We start from the raw sequence: 23,044 nt of genomic DNA, 5'->3' as shown, positions 1-23,044 counted from the left end.
CAAATCTGGAATTGTGTATTCTTACAATCTGAAATAGTTCCAAAGACAACCAGAAGATCCTTTAAAAATAACAGGAATTATATATCAACACCCACATGCTGTACTTTAACTGGCTTATTGAATACAGGGTTGGCATTGTGGTCACTATTGCTTTAGCTCCATGGCCTAGCAACGACAGACTGTGTGTGGGAGATGAAGCACTCTAGGATGGTGACGTACATGAATGAATCCTCCAGCTCCCTATGAGAACACCTCTGTGTGTGTATGTGTGTGAGTGTATGTGCGTGTGTGTGTGTGTGTGTGTGTGTGTGTGTGTGTGTGTGAGAGAGAGAGAGAGAGAGAGAGGTGTACGTCTTGAGAAACGACAGGGCTGTCAATCACACATGATGACACAGGTGATGAATGCACCAGTAGGTTATGATTTAACAACTCCTGTAGTGTGAATCCTCACCCTATTTACTATTCAGCAACAGCAGTGGTGAGGATATCTGAATGCTGAGAAAACAAGACCCATCTGCCATACATTGACAAAGCTCTGACCAAAATGAGTTTTGAATAAAAATGTTAAGACTCCTTAAATTGACAAAAATCTATGGAACAGCACTCCTAATTTCCAATATCAGAGTAACATTAAATTGAGGACAAGGAAACCATTAAATGGGGAAAATGCTGTTTTTTTTACCAGTACTGCACTCAATATTTTACAAATATTTGTAATTCTTCTCCAGACATCCTCTTCCTTGCCCTGTTTCTATGTATGTTCACAAACAGACCTCTTTGTGCAATATAAGTATTTTTAAGTTGGTAATAAACTTTGACATTTAAAAAAAAAGGAAATAATTGGGAGGAAAGTCTATACAGGAGGAAAGCACAAGTCATTAGAGCCTTTGAGCTACAAGTTTAAGATTCACATTCAGGAAGTGAGAGCTCGGAAAGGGAGTGCATGTGAGCGCACGTGCACATGAGCACTTGCATGCCTGTGTGTGTGTGTGTGTGTGTGTGCTGAAGGGCACAGACAGGGAAATGTGAGGTCCGAAAAGGACTGTGCGGTGCAATGAAAGAGGAAGAGGAAAAAGATGAGGAAATCTGACAGGAAATATGTCTACATCGCAATACCACATGCTCCATTAGTGAACGAATGAAGTCAAATGGTTATTTAAGCCGTTTTGAGATGAAAACAAGAATGAGGACTCTATTGCTGTGGTTAAGTGCTGAAAAGAAACTAATATAAATGTACTGTACACAAACTACTTACAAACAAGAGTGTAAGCGCTAAACCACCTGATAGAAATACTATGTTACTGTCGAGTAGAGTATTAATACAATATGAATCTAGTAGTATTGTATTAATACAACTCTGAAATAGTACAGCAAGCAGCATATTAGCCCATCCAAAATGTACAACTATATATAACTCACTGTGATTTTTCATTTCAAAATTACCAATCTCATCCTATATTTTTACATAATATTAATTATGATCTTACAAAAACATAATAACATGTAATAAGTAGTAATATAGTACTTCACAATCAGAAAAGGTTGGATAAGATGATGGTTTCAACCTGTTTAAAGACAGCAATTCTGCAGAATATAGATAGACTTCAGAAACGTGAGGAAAGCCTTTCAATTTCTCTTTGCAAAAGTGAGTGCAGCTACCAGTCTGTATGCTGCTTGGAATTCCTTTTACATCCTTTTTTAAAAAACAAGTGCAAAGTGCAGAGAATCTTTGCACACACAGAAGTTCAAAGACTCTAACATGTAACCGATACGCAATATGGTCCCCATCGCACAATAACATTTCCAGAACATCCACAGCAGTTTTTTTGTCCATTAAGAAAGTTCAGTTCTTAAATGCTGGGCCAGTTCACTGGCTGGTTGGCCCTCAAACCAACAGGACAGATTCTAGAGAGCTGGTGAAGTTTCTCTAGTAAGTCTCGAAGTGCTTTTAGTTCTCTACCAGATGTTTGTGTATTTGAAAAGAAAGTCATTCACATCTGACACATGAAATTAACCCTGTCATAAATCTTTTGATGAATCCATTGATCACAGAGTCTGTGTTCCACTGATAGAGGTCCGGGTAAAGCAAACGGTTCAATAAAAGGTTCCTCTCAGTTGACTTTGAAGATGCTGAAGTAATGTTTTCCTCCGGTGTGAAGGCTGAGATCGGGGCCGGTTTTCGTCTTCAGCTCGGCCCCTTTTTCTAGGCGCAGGAGGCCAGACACCTGGCAGGGTTTGAGGAAATGGAACTGGTGGTAGCCTGCGGCCGGAGTGGTCCCATAGCCCTCTATGCACTGCAGCTTCTGTTCTCTGCGACCCTTGACCTCCACATCCAGCTTTATATACTGGGACTGGTGCTCATTGAACAACACCTGATGGAGACAAAGATGATTCATAGGTTTAGTCCCATAGGTACTATATGAATTGGTACAGGATATCATAGAGGTCAATTCTGTGAATGTAGAAAGAGGGTGCTTTCAGAGGAGCAAGAGGGGCAAACGGAAACTACAACTCCCAGACTCTCACCTGACAGTACAGGAAGTAGACTCCTGCTCTTTCCACTGTGAAGATGCCAGTCTCTTTGCTGTACCTGACAGCCCTACTCATATTCAACTGTTCGTCCTCCATCCATCCCTTTATCAAGCCGTCCTGTCCGACTAGATGCACGCACACACACACACACACACACACACAAACGGTTAACAATAAAAAAGCGAGGGACTAGCTCAACTCCAAAAAATCATATTCAACCATCTTTGCCATCATTCACCTTTATTGCGCTCACCTTTCTCATAGGACTCTTTGGTAACTAGTGGAAAGACAGAGAAGGGAAAGTCAATTAAGATTTTATGGCCGCAATCGTATAGCGGTGTATGATTGAAACCACTTTAACAGATGCTCCATTCAAAGCCTCTGCAAATCTGCCAAGCCACTTACTTTCAAAATGAGAAGCTACTTTTTTGCCATTTCCATTCTTCTCTCGTTTGCTTCTCCCTTGCAAAGGGAAGGAGGAAAGAGCATGAGTTAATATGACAGAGTGGGGGAAAAACCAGCCACCATTTTTATCCAAGTGAAGATAATATCAAGAGCTTTATCTCAGCAGCCATCGTGTATTCATTTGCGGCCGTTTAGCTTCCACCTGAATACTTTAACTATACAACCAGATGGAGATGGATTTCCTTCTCTTGCAATGATATCTTTCCTTCAACTCTTAGTTTGTCAGTCAGTGAATGTGGGCTTTTTTCTGATCTTGGCTATATTCAGAGCCAGATGGTTTCAGTCAACTAAAAAACACTGAATGCAGACAGGGGGAGAGACCAAGTGAGAGATAAAGATGGAGGGAAAGAGAGAGGGGTAGATGTGATATGTTAAACAGAAGATTGGGGATTCATTAAGATTAAGTAAGCAGTATGAAAAATAAAGCGCAAAAACCTTTGCAGAAGTGTGTATTTGTGTATGTCTGAGAGTGTGCCACATAGAGAAGCATATTTGGCAGCTTTAGAACACAGAGGAGTTGTAAAGACCCAGTCAGAAAAAAAGGTTTTGTGCAACTGCCATGGCCAGCACTCAAACAATCATAATAAATATAATTGACCTTGAAAAATGGGGTGGGGGGAATGAGTACTCTTGGTATTCTACAGTGTTGTTGTTTTACCTCTACTAAATCAACTGAAGCTGGCAAACCCTGATATCTCTAAGATACTGTAGATGATGCATTTTTTTGAATGGAGCCTTAGATAGAAAACTGCCAAAATGACAGTGGGTCAGATAGGTCAGATGGGTGACTGTATATAATTAGTATTTTTTGTGGGTCTGCATAGAGACTTTGAGAGAAGTTTTGGATCAATTGTATTTCCCTAAAAAAGGATTGAAAGAAAGCTGTCAATCTAAACTGAAGGAGAATATTGTACTTAATACCATTTGGAGTTTTTAGATGTATGGTCTACTCTTACACAAACCTAGACTACAACCAGTATAGAAGATACATTTGTCCAAATGTACTTCCCAAAATAGATTAGCAATTCCATAGCAGTATTGCACAGTGGTGACGCTATCGATACTATACGTTTTGCAATGCTGGGTCACTGAAAAACACTCCAAAACTCTACATTAAAAAATTTATAGCTTTTGTCATAGTCTTGTCAGACTAAAAATCTCTTTTGTTTCTTAAGCGTGCAACGTGGGCTGACTCCTCGTGCCAGCTGGTTTTGCTGGTTTGAGTCCGTTCAGGGCAGACCTGTAATTTTTGAATCGGTCATCCAGCTGCCTACTGTTTCCTGTGTCAACTTTTAGCAACGGGTGCCCACGAGACCTAACCAAGGTGTCACACCAGCCAAGATTCCCCTGGTGGTGCTAAAATGTTGTTCCCGAAAGAAGAAAAAAAAAAAGAGTATATTATGTTTGTTGGGATGTTGTTGACTGTGTTGTGTGATAGAGGGAGATTTCTGTAGTAGAGGTATTTGGATTACATCCAACTTCTAAAGACCAGCACAAACAGTACCGTCTCTCTTTACTCTTTGGCCCACCAGCAACTCTCTCTTTTCCAGAATGAGCTGAAAAATAGCCTTTCGCTGAGAATTCACCTGTAGCGAGAGAGAGAGAGAGAGAGAGAGAGAGAGAGAGAGAGAGAGAGAGAGAGAGAGAGAGAGAGAGAGATAGGATGACAGAAGACCATCACGTTAATCATGGTACTTTTTATTATGACATTCACTTGGCTTGCACAGTATACACATCCATGAGATTTCAGGCAACCACATTAACATCCAATCTTACCAGTATCTGACTCCCAATTAAATGTGGGGCTCATAATAGGTTAGCCATTTCCTCCTAAACCAGTTGTGACACCTAATGCTTGTTTTAGTGCCTCACATTCCTGGCATTTCTTAACTCCCCTGCACAAAGTGAAGCAGGAAGGGAAAAAAATGAATTCTGTCAAGCCAGCAAAGTTTCTCTAAACTTCAGATGGGGCCTGTACAGTTTGTATGCCAAAGGAGGCCTGTGTTTTATAAAGGGAGTAAGGAGTGCGAAGGGAAGAGGAAGTTTGAGGTCCTGTAGAAAACTGTAAACTTGAGATTGGGTATGGGTAGACTGGAAAATGCAAATGTGAATGGAATGAATATCCAATGATTGGCAGAACAGTTTAACTGTCACGTGCACAAGCAGGATCTGTGTGACTGAATGACGGAATTCGTCAAACTGTCTTTCCCAGCGTGCAATGTTTTCATCAAAGTTCTGCGTGGCAACGTAATGTTTTTAAAGCTGGTGCATTTCAATCGCAGACATTTGGTGCATTGCATTTCAAGTTACCTGAAAAGGAGGCTGTACATGTTGCAAATCGCTTAACCACAATTAGTGTAATGATTTAAGCAGCTATACGCTTCACTGCAAGCGAGTTGCCTATAATGTGGGTTCACGCCAAAGAATTCAAGGGTTTTCCAGTAAATTGGACTAAAATTGGAATGCAACTGGCGGTAGAGCGACTCAACTTGGCAAGGGTCCCTTAGACGCAAAATAAGCAATAACTTAACCGCTAGAGAACACTTATTGGTAAGCAATAAAAGTGCCACAGCAAACCAGAGAACACCAGCAGAGACGTGGCCACTGTTAGTGTACAATTTAGCACCACTGGGTTGCGGGGAGACAGGGGGAGAGCAGTAAGCTTTGCATTTTTCCACAGACCCCCACGAGGTTTCCCGTAACCGAGAATCAAAAAAGTTGCATAACACTCTTCAAACACTTCGAAAAAAAGTTAATGTAACAAATTACATAAATGCAATAAAAACCGAAACAACCTATGCAAAGTGAGAAGCACTTTCATACATACCTGTTCCAGTCGCTCTTGCAATGTTTTGAAGGATTGGGACAGGTCCCTAGTTTGTCGCCAAGTCCACACTGTTAACATTGCGCTGCAAGCGGCGAGCGACAATGCGACCATGGCCATGAATGCCCACAGGAATCGAAGTTTACTCGCTCTTCTTCTCTGCAGAACTCGTTGCATTGTCGTGCAGACTGTCAAGTCAACTACTATCGCAGACTTTCTCAAATTGCCATTGTAACTTCATCCTGCTTTGACAGAATTCCAGAACATTCTGGATCAGGCGCACGAGTATATGTCATTTGTTTGATCGGATTTATTTATTTTATTTGTATGCAATGTCAGGCCATTCCATTTCTGTCAAAACAGTCCAGCATCAAATAGCCTAAATAAAACGTCCAGCAAGCTTCACTTCCTTAATTAAATTAAGCAAATTAGCTATCTATACCGTATACAGATTGTGTCCAAATGCTCGAGATGTGGGGATGTTAAATCAACTGCTGCATCCTTCTCCCACTTGTTTCGTTGACACAGCGCAGCTTCTTTCTGTTCTTCCCTTTTACCGCCTGCTGGGGGTCATTGTAGGCTATGTGGGACAGACCACATATGACCATGCACGCTCCATCCCCCCTTCAAAAATATGAATATTCCTTCACCAGACCAATGAGGCACATGAATGCAATGCAAAAAGTTAAAGTAAACAACCAGCCAGCACCTCTCTCTTCCAAAATTTAAAGACATACTGAGCTTCGTCAAATTACAGTGAAGAAGGAACAGCTCTGTGCATTTGTAACTTCCCGACGCGACCACAAGGTGGCCCTAATGTACAAGTTATAAAAGGCTGGCCATACGCCACTTCTGACCTGCATACCCTTCACTGACTTGATGTGCTCATTGAATGGAATAATTTGTCTTTTGACCCAGTGCACGTACTATAGCCCTGAAAGTAAGATACCTATGCCTGTACACTGTTGCAGTAGAATCACACATTTTACTGTTTGACTATGTTTGTTTGGTTTAAATTGTTCTATGTACTAAAAGCACGGGTAGTTGGCATTTACATTAATACCCCAATACTGGCATATAGTTAGTGTCACAATACTTTATTTGACATGTTCAATGTAGACATACATTTTGTTCTTCACCTCAACTAGACGGTTTCTCACACTGTTCGTAATGTTTACTAAACACTTTCAGTCTACAGTACATGGTAGCAGCAGGGTTAGAACCCATCTAGTGACCATGTGACTGGTTCTAGGGCAGGGAACATGATTTTATGTAGTGCACTAGTGACATCATCACAATAACACTCACATTTCATGACGAAAAAAACATTTTATGAACGGATCACACGTGAATTACATTATTCACTCTAAAAGTAAATCTAAAAGGCTTGGCTGATTGCACAAAATATCTAAAATGTCCAAGCACCAGTTTCAAAGACAAGGAATAACCTCACTGCGATCATCACAGAAATGTAACAATAACATTTGGTAAACCAAATCGACGTCTACTACTGTTAAGTATGCATATCAGAGAAACAACTTGAATGACACTAATACTAAGTAACTGTGATGTTATTCACAGTCCACAATATTACTCAATATCTCTATGAGGTGGTTATTTAGACACAAACTGTATTTGTTGAAGGTATTCAGACACATAGGAGGTAAACAAACACTAAGTAGAGGTTAGTAGGATTTTTTTTAACAGTTTGCTCTATTGTAGCTCGGTCTCTGCATGGAATTGTTTTTCTGTGCACTAAGAAGTATACCTTAAAATGGAATGACGCACTACAGATGAACTTATGTCAAGAATATTTAACTGACCGTTTCTTCACACTATTGCACGGCAAATAATTCTTATGTAAAAAAAAGTATTAAATATTTCCAGATTTGCAACCGATAACCCTTCACCAAGAGGAAACTCATTTGCATAAACAAGCCTGAGTGGGTGCACTTATTAGCAGCTACATTGATTCAGTCCTGTTTTAAATGGAAACCAAGAATCCATTTCAAACATCTCAATGTGCTTCACAAAAACAGAACACTTATACCTTACCATTTGTGTCGTACCAATGTTTGTATCTTTGGTTCCTCAAACCAGAGCTCTCACATGGTATCAATAAGTGTAAGTCTTGTAACATGAGTAAAGACAAGGTGCTAGGGGCTCACGACACATCACTCTTTCAAAACACGATACGATATGCAGTGCCCCGGTCAAGTACAGCCTTTTTGCATTGAGTTGGCCCTGAACCCAAATGTTAAAACTGCATCTTTTCCGAATCACCACCGTTTATAATACAGATTTGGCATCGCTGTATAAGATTATAAACGATGGGAAAACATTAAACCCATATATCTACACTATCATCCCAGATCAAGGAGAAAGGGTAGTGTGCATCTTGAAAATAGTGGAACGGGGCCGATGAGTTTACCTTTATCCCTGATTGACCTCGGTACTGTAAGGAACCAGAGGTCATGAACCCAGGAAGGGGGGCTGAGCTTAAGGCTGTGCCAGGCGTTCAAGCTGTTCCCCCTCACAGCGCATGCAGTGGTAGCCCAGGTCCGCAGTCACATCAAAACAGCCCTGGCTCATGTAGAAGTCCAGAGATGCTTTGTTCCAGTCCAAAACAGCAAAGTTCAGCTGAGTGCAGCCAGCAGCCAGGCCCAACTAGAGTGTAGGGGTGTTCAAGTGAGGTTAGGAGTACCACATATATGAAAAGGTCAAAGAGACACATAATACTGTCACAGTTAGGAAAATTAACTGTTAGGGGTTAATTGTGTTCCCATAGAAGAATGATATTGTATAAGCAAATGCTTCAGGACAGATACGACAAAATTGTGCGGGTAAAACAAACAGATTCTCCTCCACATACACAAACAAACACACACATACATAATAATACATACATCCAGAGGCAAGCATAAAACTGCAGTGGTAACACAACATCATTGCATGAAAGTAGACCACTAACACATTGCCTCGGTGTGCCGTCTCCCTTACCTGAGCCACTTTGCTCATCAGTGCCTTGCCAATCCCTTTACCTTTCAGAACAAAACACACAAAGTAAAGGAGTGGCTGATAACAATGTCAATGTGCTTATTACATTATGTCAATTACATTCAGTGAGTCATCGTTCTACGTTTTGATAAATCACAAAGACAACAGAAACAGGGCAAGCTTGACAATGAACGTGTCTGTAAGTCTCCAATCCTATAACTGAATCCCATAGTAAAATAAGATGTCAACTTTAAGCCATTTAATTGATGTTTTGTTCTCTGAGGTGACAGAAAAAGAAAAAGTATGACAACTGATTACAGCCCTGGGCAGGGAGCTTACTGACCTCTGAACTCTGGCATCACGTACAGATCCTCCATATACACAGCCCTGCCCTTCCACGAGCTGTAGGAGAAGAAGTAGAGGGCATAGCCCACCTTTGAATGCCCTGCAAGCAAAGTCACTACAGTTACAAAGGGACAGACACGCTCATGTTACCTTCATGTGTTTTTAAACACACTGCCTGTACTGTATGAATGAGAACTGCATTTTCTACAGACAGCAGACCCAAGCATGCACACACACAGTCAACCAGACTTGCAGATGTTAGAATGATTAACCAGGTGGACACCACCATGATTCTTCTGGAAGCGGAAAAAGAGATGTCATGGAAGGAAAGGAGAGACCAGGACAGCAGTTGGAATGCAAATGTTCTCGTTCTGGTGGTCTAATAAAAAGAAGCTGTCCCATTACATAACTGGAAGTCAGAGTGGCCAACTCATCAGCACAATTAGCTAACCGAAAGAACTACGTTATTAACAACCAAGCCAATTATCGCAGATTTCATTTCCGACAAGCTATGTAATAGTTGCAACTAAATTTGGATGATCATTTTTTTTATATCTTTATTCACAGCAAGGATTGGTGGAGTAGACAAACTGAAGAAGACAAAAGCACAGTCCAGTTTCAGATGCGTGTGCTCTCTCACCTTCTTTGGTTCTGTGTTGCTCTGGCACCTCAGCGATGATACCGTGGAAGAACGGGTTTTTGGAGAACCCATCCTGCTCCAGGTCTACACAGATGAGTGACATGGTCATTAACAGAGCCTGAACCTCAAATTAGAAGCTGCTTCAGTAGGGACCCTATGATCAAGGACGACTAACAACTGTGTAATACTGCGAGCCAATTACATTCACATACACACAGTTTAGTTATGACTGAGTAATAGGTACTTCTGATGACAGGTAATAACTAGGTACTGATGAACTCTAAAGAAAAAATATGATATAATTAATAGCATATAGGCCTACCTCTTTGTGTGATTTTCACCTGATCTGACACTTTCTCATATTCAGCCAGTTCCTGTAGGTAGACAAGGGGAACAATTTCAACCAAAGTCATCCAGTCCTCACTTGGATGGGGGCTTGTTGGGCAATACTGATATTTAGCCTATCAAAACCTAAACGGCTGGAGGGCATGCCTATTGTTTATGAAGCAGTTTATAACGGTACATTGTAATTTGCCAACAGCACAAACCATCTTTCAATGATAAAGTTGTCATATGTCACTGCACGTCATCGTGATACCGTCAATAGTATCAAAGAAGCACAGCCTACAGGATACGTTGCAGTATTGTAATGTTTTTGTTAGGCAGCCGAAAAAGGAACTGATGGATTAATTAAATATGCAGCATTTTATCAGAATGATGACGGATCTAAATGTACATTGACGCAATTTGTATGCATATTATAACGTAATTATGAAACGACGACAACACGTGCGGGGCCGCGCTACTCGCGCATAAGTAGATATGTCCGCTCACCAAGATCATCCTCGCAATGTCTTTGCAGTCTTCGAGTGTTGCAGCACGAATTGTGAAATCCATGTCGTTTAATGTAAATGTATAATGGGGGATTATGTTATGTAATTAAAAACTAAATAACGACTGATCCGGGAAAAAATAAGGAAAGGGAGATAACTCGTTTCGCCAAGAATCAAACCGGTAACATAACAGCGCCCTCCTTACAGTGGTGACTAAGGGAATTCTTGGTAGGCTTTATGAAATATAGGTTACAGAATTCTAGTGTAGGCTATTTCACAATTGAGTTTATTTGTGTAGTGTGCGTGTGTGTGTTGCCTTTTAAGTCTGATTGGTTATTGAAACATTTATTCTGGCCATAGACTCATTTATTTAGTACGTTATTTACAAATAATTAAAGGAAGCTGAAAATTATCCTTTTTTTTTTAATGTGACTTTTAAAAAAATTGTGGAGGCCTAGTGACGCACATTTAACCATGTGACTATTAGGCCTATCAGTGCTAGAAATAACCAAATGATCTCATACATCTTACCTATCTCATGGACCTAATGAATGATAATGTTTTGCAGGTAAGACAACCATATGAGACATATTCTGCAACAAAACTGAACAGCTACCTTTAAAAAAAATATGTCGTATAATAGACATTGCTTTTCAACGGTGTTTTCGTTAAAGGGTTAATTGGCCATTAGTTATAGGACCATCTAATGCCCCTATTTTCTGGTTTAATCATTATCCCGTGTTAAAGTATTTACTCACAAAAAAGAAGGAACATGTGGGTACTTCAAGCTAAAAATAGGTTTGAGGGATTTGTCATAGTCTTGGGCATTCATTGAGAAGGGTACAGGGTGGGGAGGAAATGAGTTGGGGAGGGGACCTGCTGAAGCCTTCGTTTAAAGCTTTCTCCCCCAAACTGCGTCTATTTATAGCTCCGACGCTTAAGGGAGCCAGGCGGTTTGACTCAACAGACTGACGGTAGTTTTCTTTAGCTCCGCGTAAGCAGAAGCAGAGCTTGCCACCCTTTTCATGAGCTTTCCTGGGTCTGGTGATGACGTAAGCGTGACCCTTATGGTTTTTCATGGAAATATTGTAAATAAGTAGGTTAGGGGTGCGAATCGTGAACACTAGTTGCTAATGTCTAACTAGTGAACGCAAAAAAATAGCTACTCCATGATATTTGCCTAATTCCATCGAAATTATTTCTGAGTGAATACTTTTTTTTTACATAGCCAGGTGTAATAGGCTGCGTCTCACTATAGGCCCTATGTGTAGGCTTACGTGTGTAATAGAGACATTGATGAAGGGCATGTCTCAGTAAATAAGTCTCAGAATGTATGGCAGATGACTGAGCGGTGAGGGAGTCGGGCTAGTAATCAGAAGGTTGCCGGATCGATTCCCCGCCGTGCCAAATGACGTTGTGTCCTTGGGCAAGGCACTTCACCCTACTTGCCTCGGGGTGAATTTCCCTGTACTTACTGTATGTCTCTGCTAAATAACTAATTGTAAATGTAAATCAGAAAGGCCTAATATAAGGATATTCACATTACGTAACCAGTTGACACCTTTAATAAAAGGTAGGTAATGACTTATGTCAACTTGCTTGACCAAATGTAACGTTTTGTTGTCAGTATCACAAAATAAACTCAATATACTGAATGCAAGTAGACCTCTGCTTCAACAAAACTATTATACTTAAGTAGCCTTGTACAAATGAATACATGTTAAGTAGGCTAAAGTCCTAGACATGAGGCATCTAAAGAGTTGTTTCTATTTGAACAAAGGGACTGGTGTTGTGTTATTCTCCCCTCACAAACAATTTGGTAGTCCCTCTTGGTTTGTAAAGGAAACTGCCTCTTTTTCCTGTTTAGTCTATTCTGTGATTGGTTCTGAGCTTTTTTATTTAAAATCCGTCAACACCACCATTTAGAAAATGTAGTGATGTAAAATACTGTAAAAGTCCCAATGGGTATCAGACAGTCAAAACAAAGGCCTACAACAAATTTAAGGCCTGTACCTTCAACCAACCAGTCCCATCAAGCCCATTTTTGGACATATTGAGTGTAGCCTATTTACGCTGTTGAACTGGGATTCTTTAACAAATAACATGGTCTGCAACACTAACAACAACATCCCAGCCCACTGTTTGAGGAACGGTATTGTGATAAATAATTGCTAGACGCCTTCAATTCGGCTACGTTCTCCAGCGGTTGTTGTCAGGGCTGCCTACAAATGAATTCGATATTGTCGATATTTCAAAGCAGTTGCATGTACCCCCTCTTTCTTTCTCCACTGTTGAGATATATTGGCACAAACCAGAGCCTATTTAGCCTACCAGACCATCGTGTTATAAAGGCGACCAAGACAAACACGCGCCTGGGTAAGGCAGCACCACGGTATATTTAACACTGTGTACAAGGATAAGTGGATGTTGGAAAAGGTGGGGTGTGAGAAAAACTCAAATGATAGTAGGAATTCCCCTGAACCACCCCTCACCCAAACTATTAGTACAACCACAGTCAACGCATGGTGTCTGACAGCCAAAAGGAAATGAAGTCATCGTGAGACTGATGCAACGCTCCCGCAAGAGATACCAGGCTACCAGAAAAGAAAATCGTAAAGCAAAGAAATTCTCCCGTACTCCACTGCAATCCTAAACGCCATTTGCGAACCATAATAGGAAATGTGCAGACGTTATGTCATAGCATGAGGCAAACGAGTGGGCAGACGCTTGCTTCGCCCGCCTTCACTAAAGCGTTTGTCATGTGACTCAGGATGGATTGGTCACTTGACGTCTGGCCCTGGTCATCGGACTTTCGTTCGAAAATTAAACAATAACTTGTATGCTAACAATAACTTGTTACGACATTCTAGATAAAATATTACAATAGGGGTTTGAGCCGAAGGGGTGTTAAGTGTAGAGGAAATATGAGTAGGCCTATTATAAATCAAATAAAAGCTTACAGTGAAATATCTTCTGTGCCAAATGGACACAACTGAAACAATGAACCGTGGTTGTTACTCTAAGAAAACTTAAAGTCTTAACAGTAAATGTTGAGTTTAGGGAAAAATTTGTTTTGGCTTCCTTGTAAAATCTGGGATATGACCTAACTTTGGCTCCAAGCCCTTGATGTGGTCAGTAAGCCTACATAGTGGATAACTGATCCTTTCATGGGTTCCAAAAAGATTAGTATGTCCATATTTACTCATTTGTCTAACAGGTGATAAGACAAACTAAAGGCGACTTAAATTAATAATTTGTATTTGTCTTGACCAAATCTACTTGTTACCCAGAACGTTGGTAAGTCAGTCAAGCTATCCTAACCTAAGTGAACTTGTTGCCACAGTATATTTAAGCATCTGTTGCTTGTAGCTCAGGACGCTATAATGCAGCATGTGTTAAAAATGACACAGCATTTATATATGTGTTTATAGATTTTATATGTATATATTGTTTGTGTCTTACCAAGAAAATGATTAAGGCTAAGACCAGTAGCAAGAAAGGAGAACTCACAGAGCAACCTTTGTCAATAACTGTCTCAGCTCTGATGAACAACACCACAAACTGCCACTAGTATTTATGGCAAGCCTACTACACACAACCTGGGGGTCATTCATCATTCCACTCTGACCTATAAAACGTTGTACGGTAAGCAACAAAACAACAAAGCCACTTTGTATTTCTCTGTAGTAAACGTTGTACAGAGCACATTGGCTTTATGGGAACATATTATAATTAGGCTTCACACACTTTCATGAAGGGTGCATAGCCTGGCGGAATTCGGGGGAAATAGTTCCTCAAAGCTTGCAGTAGCGACCTTCAAAGCGGACACCTTGGCAGAGAGCCAGGGAGGGGTGTGGGACTAAGTGGGGTTTGAGTATGTATGAACGAGACTGGTTACCATAATAGAGATAAAAACCCTCTTGACTGCTAATAATGAGATAAAGCTGTCTGGAGCTTGGAGGCTGTGTTGTTTATGGATTCTTTATAATTCTAAACTGTAAAGGAACAATACAAAAGAAAACATTTGGACCTCTTGCTGGTAATTCCCAATAGAAAAGCAGAATTTCCTTCTAAGAGCAGGTTTGGGAACAGGCCTGTATTTGTGTCACTGTGCTGAGAAAGTATGTTGGGTGGGGTATGGGGAGACCTTTTGATAGTCTTTTCTGTAATACCATTCCAGAGTCTGGGAAGGGAATAGATTCTACTGAAACTAGGCCGAACTATCTTGTTCTATTTCCTCTGCTCTCTCTTTCTTATTTTCCCTCTCATGTGTTTTTTTTACAGATATGTACTCGTTAGTTTTCTTGTATGCTCTTCTCTTTTTCACACATACAGTTTTATACATACCTGCACACACACAACACACATGCACACTCAAATACACACATCAACAAAACACACCATTACCATGTCCAATGTCCGGACCATAAAATACAATATAGTACAGTATGGCTAATCTCATAGTAGTGTTAGCTCAATTAGCTACAGCTATCCTCAACTTATTCTGGTTAGATGTTTCACCTGATGCAGACAGAAGTTCAAACTCAATAGTAATATCCGGTTTTATATCTACATTGTAAAATATATTCAACTTAGTTATATATCAGTGTTAGGATTGTTCATTGACTTGACTGATCAATATGACTCTGAACTGGCTTTTCAGCTACCTCCAAATTATTGGTCTTACATATGTCATAGAGAGTATTCTCAGACTGTTCTAATGATCAAAATACCTTTGGTACTTCTCCATTTATTGTACAAAATTACTTCCTCAAGGTTTATCAAGGGGTCATATTTCTAGTTCAAGGACAGGCTGTGGATAGATAATCCTTATGTAAGTCATGTCATTATGAGGTTCAGCGACATAGAACTAGAGCACTTGGTTGCCAAATATTTTTGCACACAAATAACACACACCCCTCCCCCCGCACACACACACATACACGCACCTACACACACACACACACTCACACAGAAGGCTCTTATGTATTACACATGCAGGCAGTACATAGGTGTGTTGACATCACAAATCATTATGACTATTTTTATCCCATCCCTCATTCAACTTCCTCTTTTCAAGCAGTCATTTGTGGAAAATAATATTTACATTGAGTGGAGTCTAGGGTCAATAGACTGTATATATATCATATATGAAACCTTGGGTAGAGTCTATGAATAGTATTCAGCTTGATCACAATATTTAACATGAGAGGGATAGAAATACTCTCTGGGGTAGAGCATTTGACTGCAGGTCAATGGTCACAGGATCAAATCCCTTTCTGTATATGAGTTTGGACAAAAAGAACTGCTTATTAATTACATTATCACTATAATCAGTGGCAATCGGTTATTTCTGTAATTGACAACTTGCTGATGATACTTTGCTGAAAACAACCGTAGAAATTCTTTGCATTCTCTTGATGAGCCAACAACCTAAGAGACGAGGCAGGTGACACTGCAATTTGCACCTAAGAAAATACATTTCAATTCATGCCATTCACAATTTGTGTGGAAATATAGTACATCATAAATAAGGTTGGTGGGGAGGAGCAGGAAAAGATCAGGCAACAAAGTCATTTACATTTATGCATTTAGCAGACGTTTTTATCCAAAACGACTTCCAAGAGAGAGCTTAAGTCATCCAACAAGGAGTTTGTATTCTTAATAGTCCAACCAACATCTGAAAGGGTTGTGATGATGATAATGCCTCAGTAGGTAAACCTGTGGGGACCTTATGTGAAAGTCAAGGGAACATAATGTGACTTTGTTATGCAACATTATATTGTTTTGAGTTTTTTTCTTTTTCTGTCCTAAAGGCAAGATCAGAACTACAGATCAGATTCAACAAACAAGAGATGGAACAAGATTCCAGAGAAAATTTCACAAACGTTTTTTTTCTTCCAACCATTTGTCTTTTTCTAGTCTACAGTTTGTGTTCTTATTGCAGTGTCCCAACATTTGAATGTGATATAAGGCAGAATTGTTTTGTTCACTGCTGTGAATCTGCAAACTACAGTGCTGTTGGGATTTCATGCAACTCCGCCTTTTATCTTGTTATTTGATGAAACAGTTGATAAGCAATGGATACAAAGGTAACACTTTAGATCCAAGTGCTTGTAATAAGTGTTGGTTTACTGGAATTAAGGCCATTGCAAGCCAGTAAGTCTCATTAATGCATATTCATGTTCATAAGCATCTTATAAGGTACAAATTACCTATTGACTAACAATCATCTCATCTTACAATAACACTAAGCCTGACTAATATTATTAACACTTATATGGTCTTATTAACATTCAGTTAATAAGCATCTTATAAGGGCCTTTCTTACCTATTAACTATCACTTATCACACACTGTACTTTCTATACGCACTATTTGTATGTCTCTTAGGGTAAAAAGCATCTGCCAAATGACTCAAATGTAAATGTTGGAAAAGTAGGTGGGTAAGACACGAACACAGCATCATCACCATCAATAATAGCTTCTCTGTGTCCTTCCAGGTACTTGGGTTGGGTGTGACGTCCACACTTTAACAGACACTGGACAAAATCCAGTTTAAACAGGGGTGCACTGTTTCCATGAAGCACACACACACATATGGGACCGCTTAGAGCATTTCTTGGTCAGCTCGGAACACTGTTCAAACACACCCCAAAATAAACACAAAAAAAGGAGCAGGATAAATGATCCTCATTAGGGACATGCAGTGTGACGCAAAGCATTACTAAAGGTAATATGTTTAGTAGCAATACAATATTATTCATCACAGACAAACTAGGACATTTAGTTTTGGTCTGAGGCATATAAGCTAGACATCTAGCAACTGTCCAAATTTCATGAAACAAATTGCTCTGGACGTGTACAACATTAGATTAATAATGGGGCCTATGTAATTAATTACAACAGCTACAATGTACTTTGTTTTGTATATGCTTTTATCGAAAGTGGATTTGATCCTGTGAATCTTCTGAACATTCAAATGCCCTTCAACTGAGCCATACTGAGTGACAACATAGTGTGTTAAGCCTATGTCATCTCAGTTCTCAATGCAATTTCAAAGCCCCATTATTTTAATTGTACCATGTACAAGTTCAGTATTTTGTCTGTCATTCCGTCTTACCAGGACAAATCGTTGAGCGCAGTTTTCTCCTCCCTCACCTTTACGCACACCCACCCACACTCTCGCAGACGCAGATGCTCGTTCACTTCGTCATAACGCGGAGGCGCGCCCCTACGTTACTCAAAAGCGCTGTTCCAGTCGCAGTCATTTAAGTTCAGGCGCTGAGTATCTTACACGAGGACGAAAGAAGAACACGAATTTTCGTTCATAACTGGAAAATAAGTTGTACCTCTCCATACAAGTTCAGTCTCGATTTAGGATAGAACAGAGAACGTGCAAGAAGCGTATGATTGTAAAGATCCATTTGAATTTAACCAGATCTTGACACGTATCCACGGTATTGCTGCCACGGGTAAAAGTTAAAATGTAGATGGTATTCTATCAAATACTTTATTTAACGACAAGAGTTGAAAACGTGTCGTCTTCACGCCGAAAGGGATACTGTCACTCTACATTGAAAGACCCTTTATTTAATTTGAAGAAGAGACATCGTTTGCATGAAACTGTTGCAAGGTAAGGCACGCTTCTTTTTGCCAAAAAGAATCACTCATAATTTCCTATTTATGCATTTGGAACCATATTCAAACGTTTATCTGCAATACACTTTCATTTTAGTAGTGATATTAGTTAGTTTCTTTCGTGGTATTTGACATTTTTAAGCCCAACGCTGTTTGTCGTTCTGAACATGACAGTCCCTTCAGTCCAAATTATTTCGTATTCATTTAATTGCCCTGAGCACATGACATCATTTAATAGCTAGTGGGTAATGACACTTGCTCTATTTGCATCATTGGTGACTAAACACTGATTTTAATATGCAGACAGACCACATGGTTACAAGTGAGCATGTTATTGCAGTGGAATATTACTTTAACTAGCCTACCTATGTGGTTTGTGAATAATTGCATTGTGTGTGCACAGTGTACACGTTTAAATACAGAGCTGTCACTGGGTCAGTCAACACCTTCACCAGTGTATATTTCTGATGTGACACACACACCAAAGTATGCCATTGTCTTTCAGAGGAGAAATATTTGGGGGGGGAGGTTGCCGGTACAGCAAAGCTGTTTCCTGTGAAGGAGGCCTGTCTAACAATGGTCTCCATCGCAGAACAGCCGGTGGCTCCCAGTTACAGCTACTTCAGAGGGGGGCTATAGGATGTTGAAATAATGGCCAAGAAAAGAGAAAGGGGAAAAAATAAAGAGTAACACAATGGCCTGGGGTGCTGTGGTGTTTTTGGGATCTCCAAAAACAATGGGAGGCCTGTGGTGGTTGCATAACTAAGTAGTTTCATCAAGTCAACTTTTGTCTGGTAGGACACACTCAACTTTTTGTTCACTCTGGTGGACTTGTTGAAATGATTCTCCAAGTGATCTAACCTTACATCTACTCGGCTTAACTAAACCAAAATTGCAACCTGTACTTCTCCAAATACTAGAATTGGTCTATGGGCTTAAGGGTGGTAAAAATAAAAATCTCAAAAGTCAATTTTGAGTATGATTATATCGATATGGTTGGATAGACAATTTTTGGGGTTAGATTCCAAGATTGTTCTGTATTGTTGAGGTGCATGGTCCTAATGGCCCTAGAGGTGGAGGTTGGACGTGGTTGAGGCCTGAACACCATGATCATGATGACTCTAATGTTTCAAAGTGATGGAAAACTACACGTCACTGTTTCTCACAGCTTGTCACCTGTTATGGCAACTTTCCAACTTAGTAGCTCAGTTCACAGTGGTAATTGTATTAACAGAGGGTGTGCGTAAAGTATGTGTGTGAGTCTCCCTGAATGTGCATGTGTGCGCACATGTGTGAGGTTAAGTCCCTTGAAGACAAGGCTCAAGGCTACCTGTAAATATTTAATGGTCAGTGCTGTGGCTCTAGTAAATGAATATTGCCTCTGAATGTGTCACACTTGCAACCGATCCTAGTCTCTTTGGTTGCCCTGCTTTTCCAGTTTGGTACAGTGTGTCCTTGTTAAACCCAGACACTTGTCCAAGAGGGTGAACAGAAGCTGACATCACATTCTTTCATCGTTTGCAATTCCTTCTATGCCTTCAAGATTTCCCAACATGTAGACTTTGTCCAAATTATATTTGTCTTCTCACAGATGACATTATGCATATTGTATGTCAACACCCATATGCAGGCTTTGTTTTACCCTTTCAATAGCTGTGCCTCTTTTTGAGTTGCAAGTTCTAACCCAAATGTTCACATCCTTTTCAGATCGGAGCAGTGAATGCAGCTACACCTCACTGGACGTGTGGAGAAGTGTGAAACGGACTGAAGAGCGCTTCATCTCTGTCCATACTCCACCGCTAGCCAGCCCTTGTGTGACCCTTGACCTCAAACCCACCCTGAAGCCAACCATCATGTCTCTGAGCACGTTCCACCTGATGCAGACCCTCAAGAACTCCCCGGCGGCCCTGCGACGCCACTTCCAGCGGGACCGCACAGAGTCTTTGTCCCACGGCGACCCGCTATTCAAGGTCCACTACCTGGGCACGGAAAAGATTTTCTCCCTGGACCGTGACCAGGCCCAGGACGCTATAAGCCGCCTGTTAGAAGGGGCTGCCAACGGCAAGAAGCTGAGCAAAGATCACGCCCTTGTGGTACGCCCGCGATATGTGGAGGTCAAGGAACTGAGCACGGGCCGACAGCTCACCAAAACCTACCTGCAGGACATTGCCTACTGTGCCGCTGATACCAACCGCCCCAACGTCTTTCTCTACATCTGTAAGCAGCGCGGGCAGCAGCTGCAGTGCAGGGTGTTCTGGTGTAGCCGGGCGGAGCGGGCACGGGACATGACCGCCTGCCTGGCACAGTCTTTCCAACAGGCGCTGAGTGCCTGGCAGCAGGACGACACGGCCACGCTCGCCCATGGAGAGGGGAAGTCGAAAGGGGGAGAGGAGATGACGTCGAGCCCCAGCATCCCTAGGAGCTGTAGCACGCTACCCGCCAGTCTAGGAAAAGGTAAGCAGGGTTTGAATATTTGCTCAGATGAATTGAGTGATTGGTGCATTGGTTCATTTGGTTTCAGTGGAAATATCTCCATTCTCTCAAAACACAAAAAACAAAAAAATTACGGGGCAAAACCGGCTTTCTACACAATTTTGAAATATTTATAGTCATTGAAACCAAATATTTTCACCAGGCTAGGGCTATCTACGTATCGCTAGGTTGAAATTCCAGGTGTGATTATAAATGGAGTGATTTAATTCACTCCAATTTGCATGCCAATGTGTTTCCACGTATTTGTACGTGTCGGATTTCCATTTGTGTGACAACCAAAAATAAGATTGCAAACTAACACCATGTCCTCTGTGTTGGCAGTGCGCTGGAAGAAGAGGGGCTCCTTGTCTCACAGTCCCCTCAGGGCCATCACAAGGAGGGGGTCCACTTCTGAAAGCTGGAACTGAGACCTAGACCATCAAGCATGGACTTTTTACTGATGACGCCCCACTAGGGGGTCCGCACGGAGGGAGGGAGGGACTGGATGAGGGAATGGAGGAAAAGGAGTCCACAGGGCTACAGGATGACCATTTCCAGACGAGTCGTTTCCTTCGTCAGTGGGTCTACAGTTGGCTGTATTTGTATTTCAAGAACAGTGCAGACTCGAGAAACTTTTGTTTGCTGCTGACGTGGGAAAACTTGCTTACAAGGCGTTTGGGATAGGCATTCCACACGTGATGAGAGCTGATTCTTCACATCGTGTTGGAAGAACGCGACAAGCTCCTTCCATAGCCATCTGTTTCATCAAAACACTGTCCTGACATTTAAGCTGGTTTGGTCTTCTGACTAAAGGACTTTTGGGACTTAAAATCCAACAAAAAATGCATTGCAGGCCACATAAATTGCTAAAACAGGTTACTGCAAAGCTGTTCTTCTTATTAAGATTATTTATTTATTTTACAGAGGTATCTGTGTCATGATGTTTTTACCCTCTGGTCCAAACCTCCCATCTTTGTCTAAATATGCTTGTTTTTAGCTAGAAGGTAGAGGAGTTCTGGAAAATGCAGTGAATTTTGGGACATGTTTGCCTTGGAAGAGGGAGGTAAATAAGCTTGTTGTTAGTAGATGGGGGAGGGGGGGGGTTCAATGCACTATAAGGCAGTAAGTTTATTATTCAAATTTTGTTAGTTTTTATTGTTTTTTGCTGGCAACTAAACAAGTACCGTTTCGGCTGTCAAACTGTTGTCACATTGCTCAAGATTATTGTCCCTCGAACTTCAAAAGGTTTACTAGAAGTCTTTGGCTTCCATGACTTGTTGGACAGACCTAGTAACTTTTGTGTTTGAACAAAAACCCACTAAACAAACTCAGAAGCATCCTGCTATAGCAGGTTTGTCAGTGATCACTACTGCGATGATCATTTGCATTTACGTGGATAAATCACTTGAATGATTAGAAAGTGCCTTGCTGCTGCTACTCTGTAATGCCTGTACCACTGGGAACCAGGAACAGCGTGTTCCAGTTTGGAATGTTGGGCTGTGCACCTGCATTCCTGAGACGTTCAAGTTCTAGAACCCACCTTATAGTCCCTCCACCATCACTGTTTCGTAGCATTCACATGTTAGTGTGGCCCCCAAGCCCGAATACCTCTCCGTCTGCATGGTCACACACAGACACACCGTCTCTCCTTACACACTTTTCTCATGCCATGCAAGCGCATTCCACAATGTAGCGACATCTCTACTCAGACAACCGTTAGTCAGGTTACAAAAGTAGGACAGGTTTTTGTGGATTTTTAAATCCACCTAGCTACAGTATTGCTTAAGAGTTAGGATTGCACATGCTTTATACTTTATGGTTTGCAATGAGAGACGGAAAGGAGAGGGTTGTGTTCTGGCTGTTCCTTAGTCTACCACCCCACACCAAACCTTAACACAAACTACTACATTTGTGGCAAGGCTAGAGGGAGATGCATGCATGTTTTACAGTTAAAGTGCCTCCATTTTAATTTTATTTATGACTGACTGGTTTTGTCAGGGAATTCATGTTTTAACAATTTTTTTTCATTTGTGTGTATCCTAAATGTATCTTAAACTACAAAAAAGGCACCCTAATTTTAAGGGAGCACAAGTGCCTGCTTTAAGGTCAGATTTTTTTTGTTTATTTGTCCTTGTGTATATATTTTATATGTATTTTATGGAATAATAAACTTTTATACAACTACACTTTCTATGTAGATTGTTATTGCATTTCAAACTGTTTCAGTTTTCTTGGTACAGACAACTGAACATGAACTTGACCTCAAGTTAGGAATAACTTGCCATCTATGCCAAGC

The 23,044-nt window shown here is 40.8% G+C and overlaps 3 protein-coding genes across 5 annotated transcripts; 1 reads left to right on the top strand and 2 right to left on the bottom strand.

The window, feature by feature from the left end:
* Positions 1-6,596, bottom strand: tnfsf12 (TNF superfamily member 12). 2 transcript variants are annotated; one of them, XM_047049176.1, is made up of 7 exons: positions 6,264-6,596; positions 5,825-6,063; positions 4,502-4,583; positions 2,938-2,994; positions 2,771-2,809; positions 2,527-2,657; positions 1-2,372 (listed from the first exon to the last, which is right to left on the bottom strand). In XM_047049176.1, the coding sequence occupies exons 2-7, from the start codon at positions 5,996-5,998 to the stop codon at positions 2,112-2,114; spliced, it is 744 nt and encodes a 247-aa protein (XP_046905132.1). In that variant the 5' UTR covers positions 5,999-6,063; positions 6,264-6,596; the 3' UTR covers positions 1-2,111. The 2 variants fall into 2 exon arrangements, with proteins under 2 accessions (XP_046905132.1, XP_046905133.1); XM_047049177.1 differs by having other exon boundaries at positions 2,786-2,809; positions 5,825-6,595.
* Positions 6,597-6,907: 311 nt separating this feature from the next.
* LOC124487049 (thialysine N-epsilon-acetyltransferase-like) lies at positions 6,908-10,844 on the bottom strand. Of its 2 annotated transcripts, XM_047049064.1 has the most exons (6): positions 10,638-10,844; positions 10,126-10,177; positions 9,804-9,887; positions 9,162-9,263; positions 8,822-8,862; positions 6,908-8,488 (listed from the first exon to the last, which is right to left on the bottom strand). In XM_047049064.1, exons 1-6 carry the CDS (start codon positions 10,698-10,700, stop codon positions 8,321-8,323), a joined length of 510 nt encoding a protein of 169 aa, XP_046905020.1. In that variant the 5' UTR covers positions 10,701-10,844; the 3' UTR covers positions 6,908-8,320. The 2 variants fall into 2 exon arrangements, with proteins under 2 accessions (XP_046905020.1, XP_046905019.1); XM_047049063.1 differs by lacking the exon at positions 6,908-8,488 and having other exon boundaries at positions 8,495-8,862; positions 10,638-10,837.
* Positions 10,845-17,872: 7,028 nt separating this feature from the next.
* si:dkey-19b23.8 (low density lipoprotein receptor adapter protein 1) lies at positions 17,873-22,930 on the top strand. The gene is made up of 3 exons (XM_047049310.1): positions 17,873-18,271; positions 19,984-20,730; positions 21,091-22,930. Exons 1-3 carry the CDS (start codon positions 18,256-18,258, stop codon positions 21,174-21,176), a joined length of 849 nt encoding a protein of 282 aa, XP_046905266.1. The 5' UTR covers positions 17,873-18,255; the 3' UTR covers positions 21,177-22,930.
* The last annotated feature ends 114 nt before the right edge of the window (positions 22,931-23,044 follow it).

Source organism: Hypomesus transpacificus, chromosome 25 (genome assembly GCF_021917145.1).
Source record: "Hypomesus transpacificus isolate Combined female chromosome 25, fHypTra1, whole genome shotgun sequence".
Classification (NCBI taxonomy): Eukaryota; Metazoa; Chordata; class Actinopteri; order Osmeriformes; family Osmeridae; genus Hypomesus; species Hypomesus transpacificus.
The sequence above is the reverse complement of the archived record's forward strand: the minus strand, read 5'-3'. Positions and strand labels throughout refer to the sequence as shown.

Bases quoted from the DNA above. Each gene is read 5' to 3' on its own strand.
- LOC124487049 (XM_047049063.1), bottom strand. From the start codon at position 10,700: ATGGATTTCACAATTCGTGCTGCAACACTCGAAGACTGCAAAGACATT. The intron at 10,178-10,637 runs GTGAGCGGACAT...GTCTACCTACAG, and splicing joins ACATTGCGAGGATGATCTTG to GAACTGGCTGAATATGAGAA. The intron at 8,863-9,161 runs GTCAGTAAGCTC...TTGTTCTGAAAG, and splicing joins CGTGATGCCAGAGTTCAGAG to GTAAAGGGATTGGCAAGGCA.
- si:dkey-19b23.8 (XM_047049310.1), top strand. The intron at 20,731-21,090 runs GTAAGCAGGGTT...CTGTGTTGGCAG, and splicing joins ACCCGCCAGTCTAGGAAAAG to TGCGCTGGAAGAAGAGGGGC.
- tnfsf12 (XM_047049176.1), bottom strand. From the start codon at position 5,998: ATGCAACGAGTTCTGCAGAGAAGAAGAGCGAGTAAACTTCGATTCCTG. The intron at 2,658-2,770 runs GTGAATGATGGC...GCGTGCATCTAG, and splicing joins GAAAGGTGAGCGCAATAAAG to TCGGACAGGACGGCTTGATA. The intron at 2,373-2,526 runs GTGAGAGTCTGG...TGTCTCCATCAG, and splicing joins TCTACTTCCTGTACTGTCAG to GTGTTGTTCAATGAGCACCA.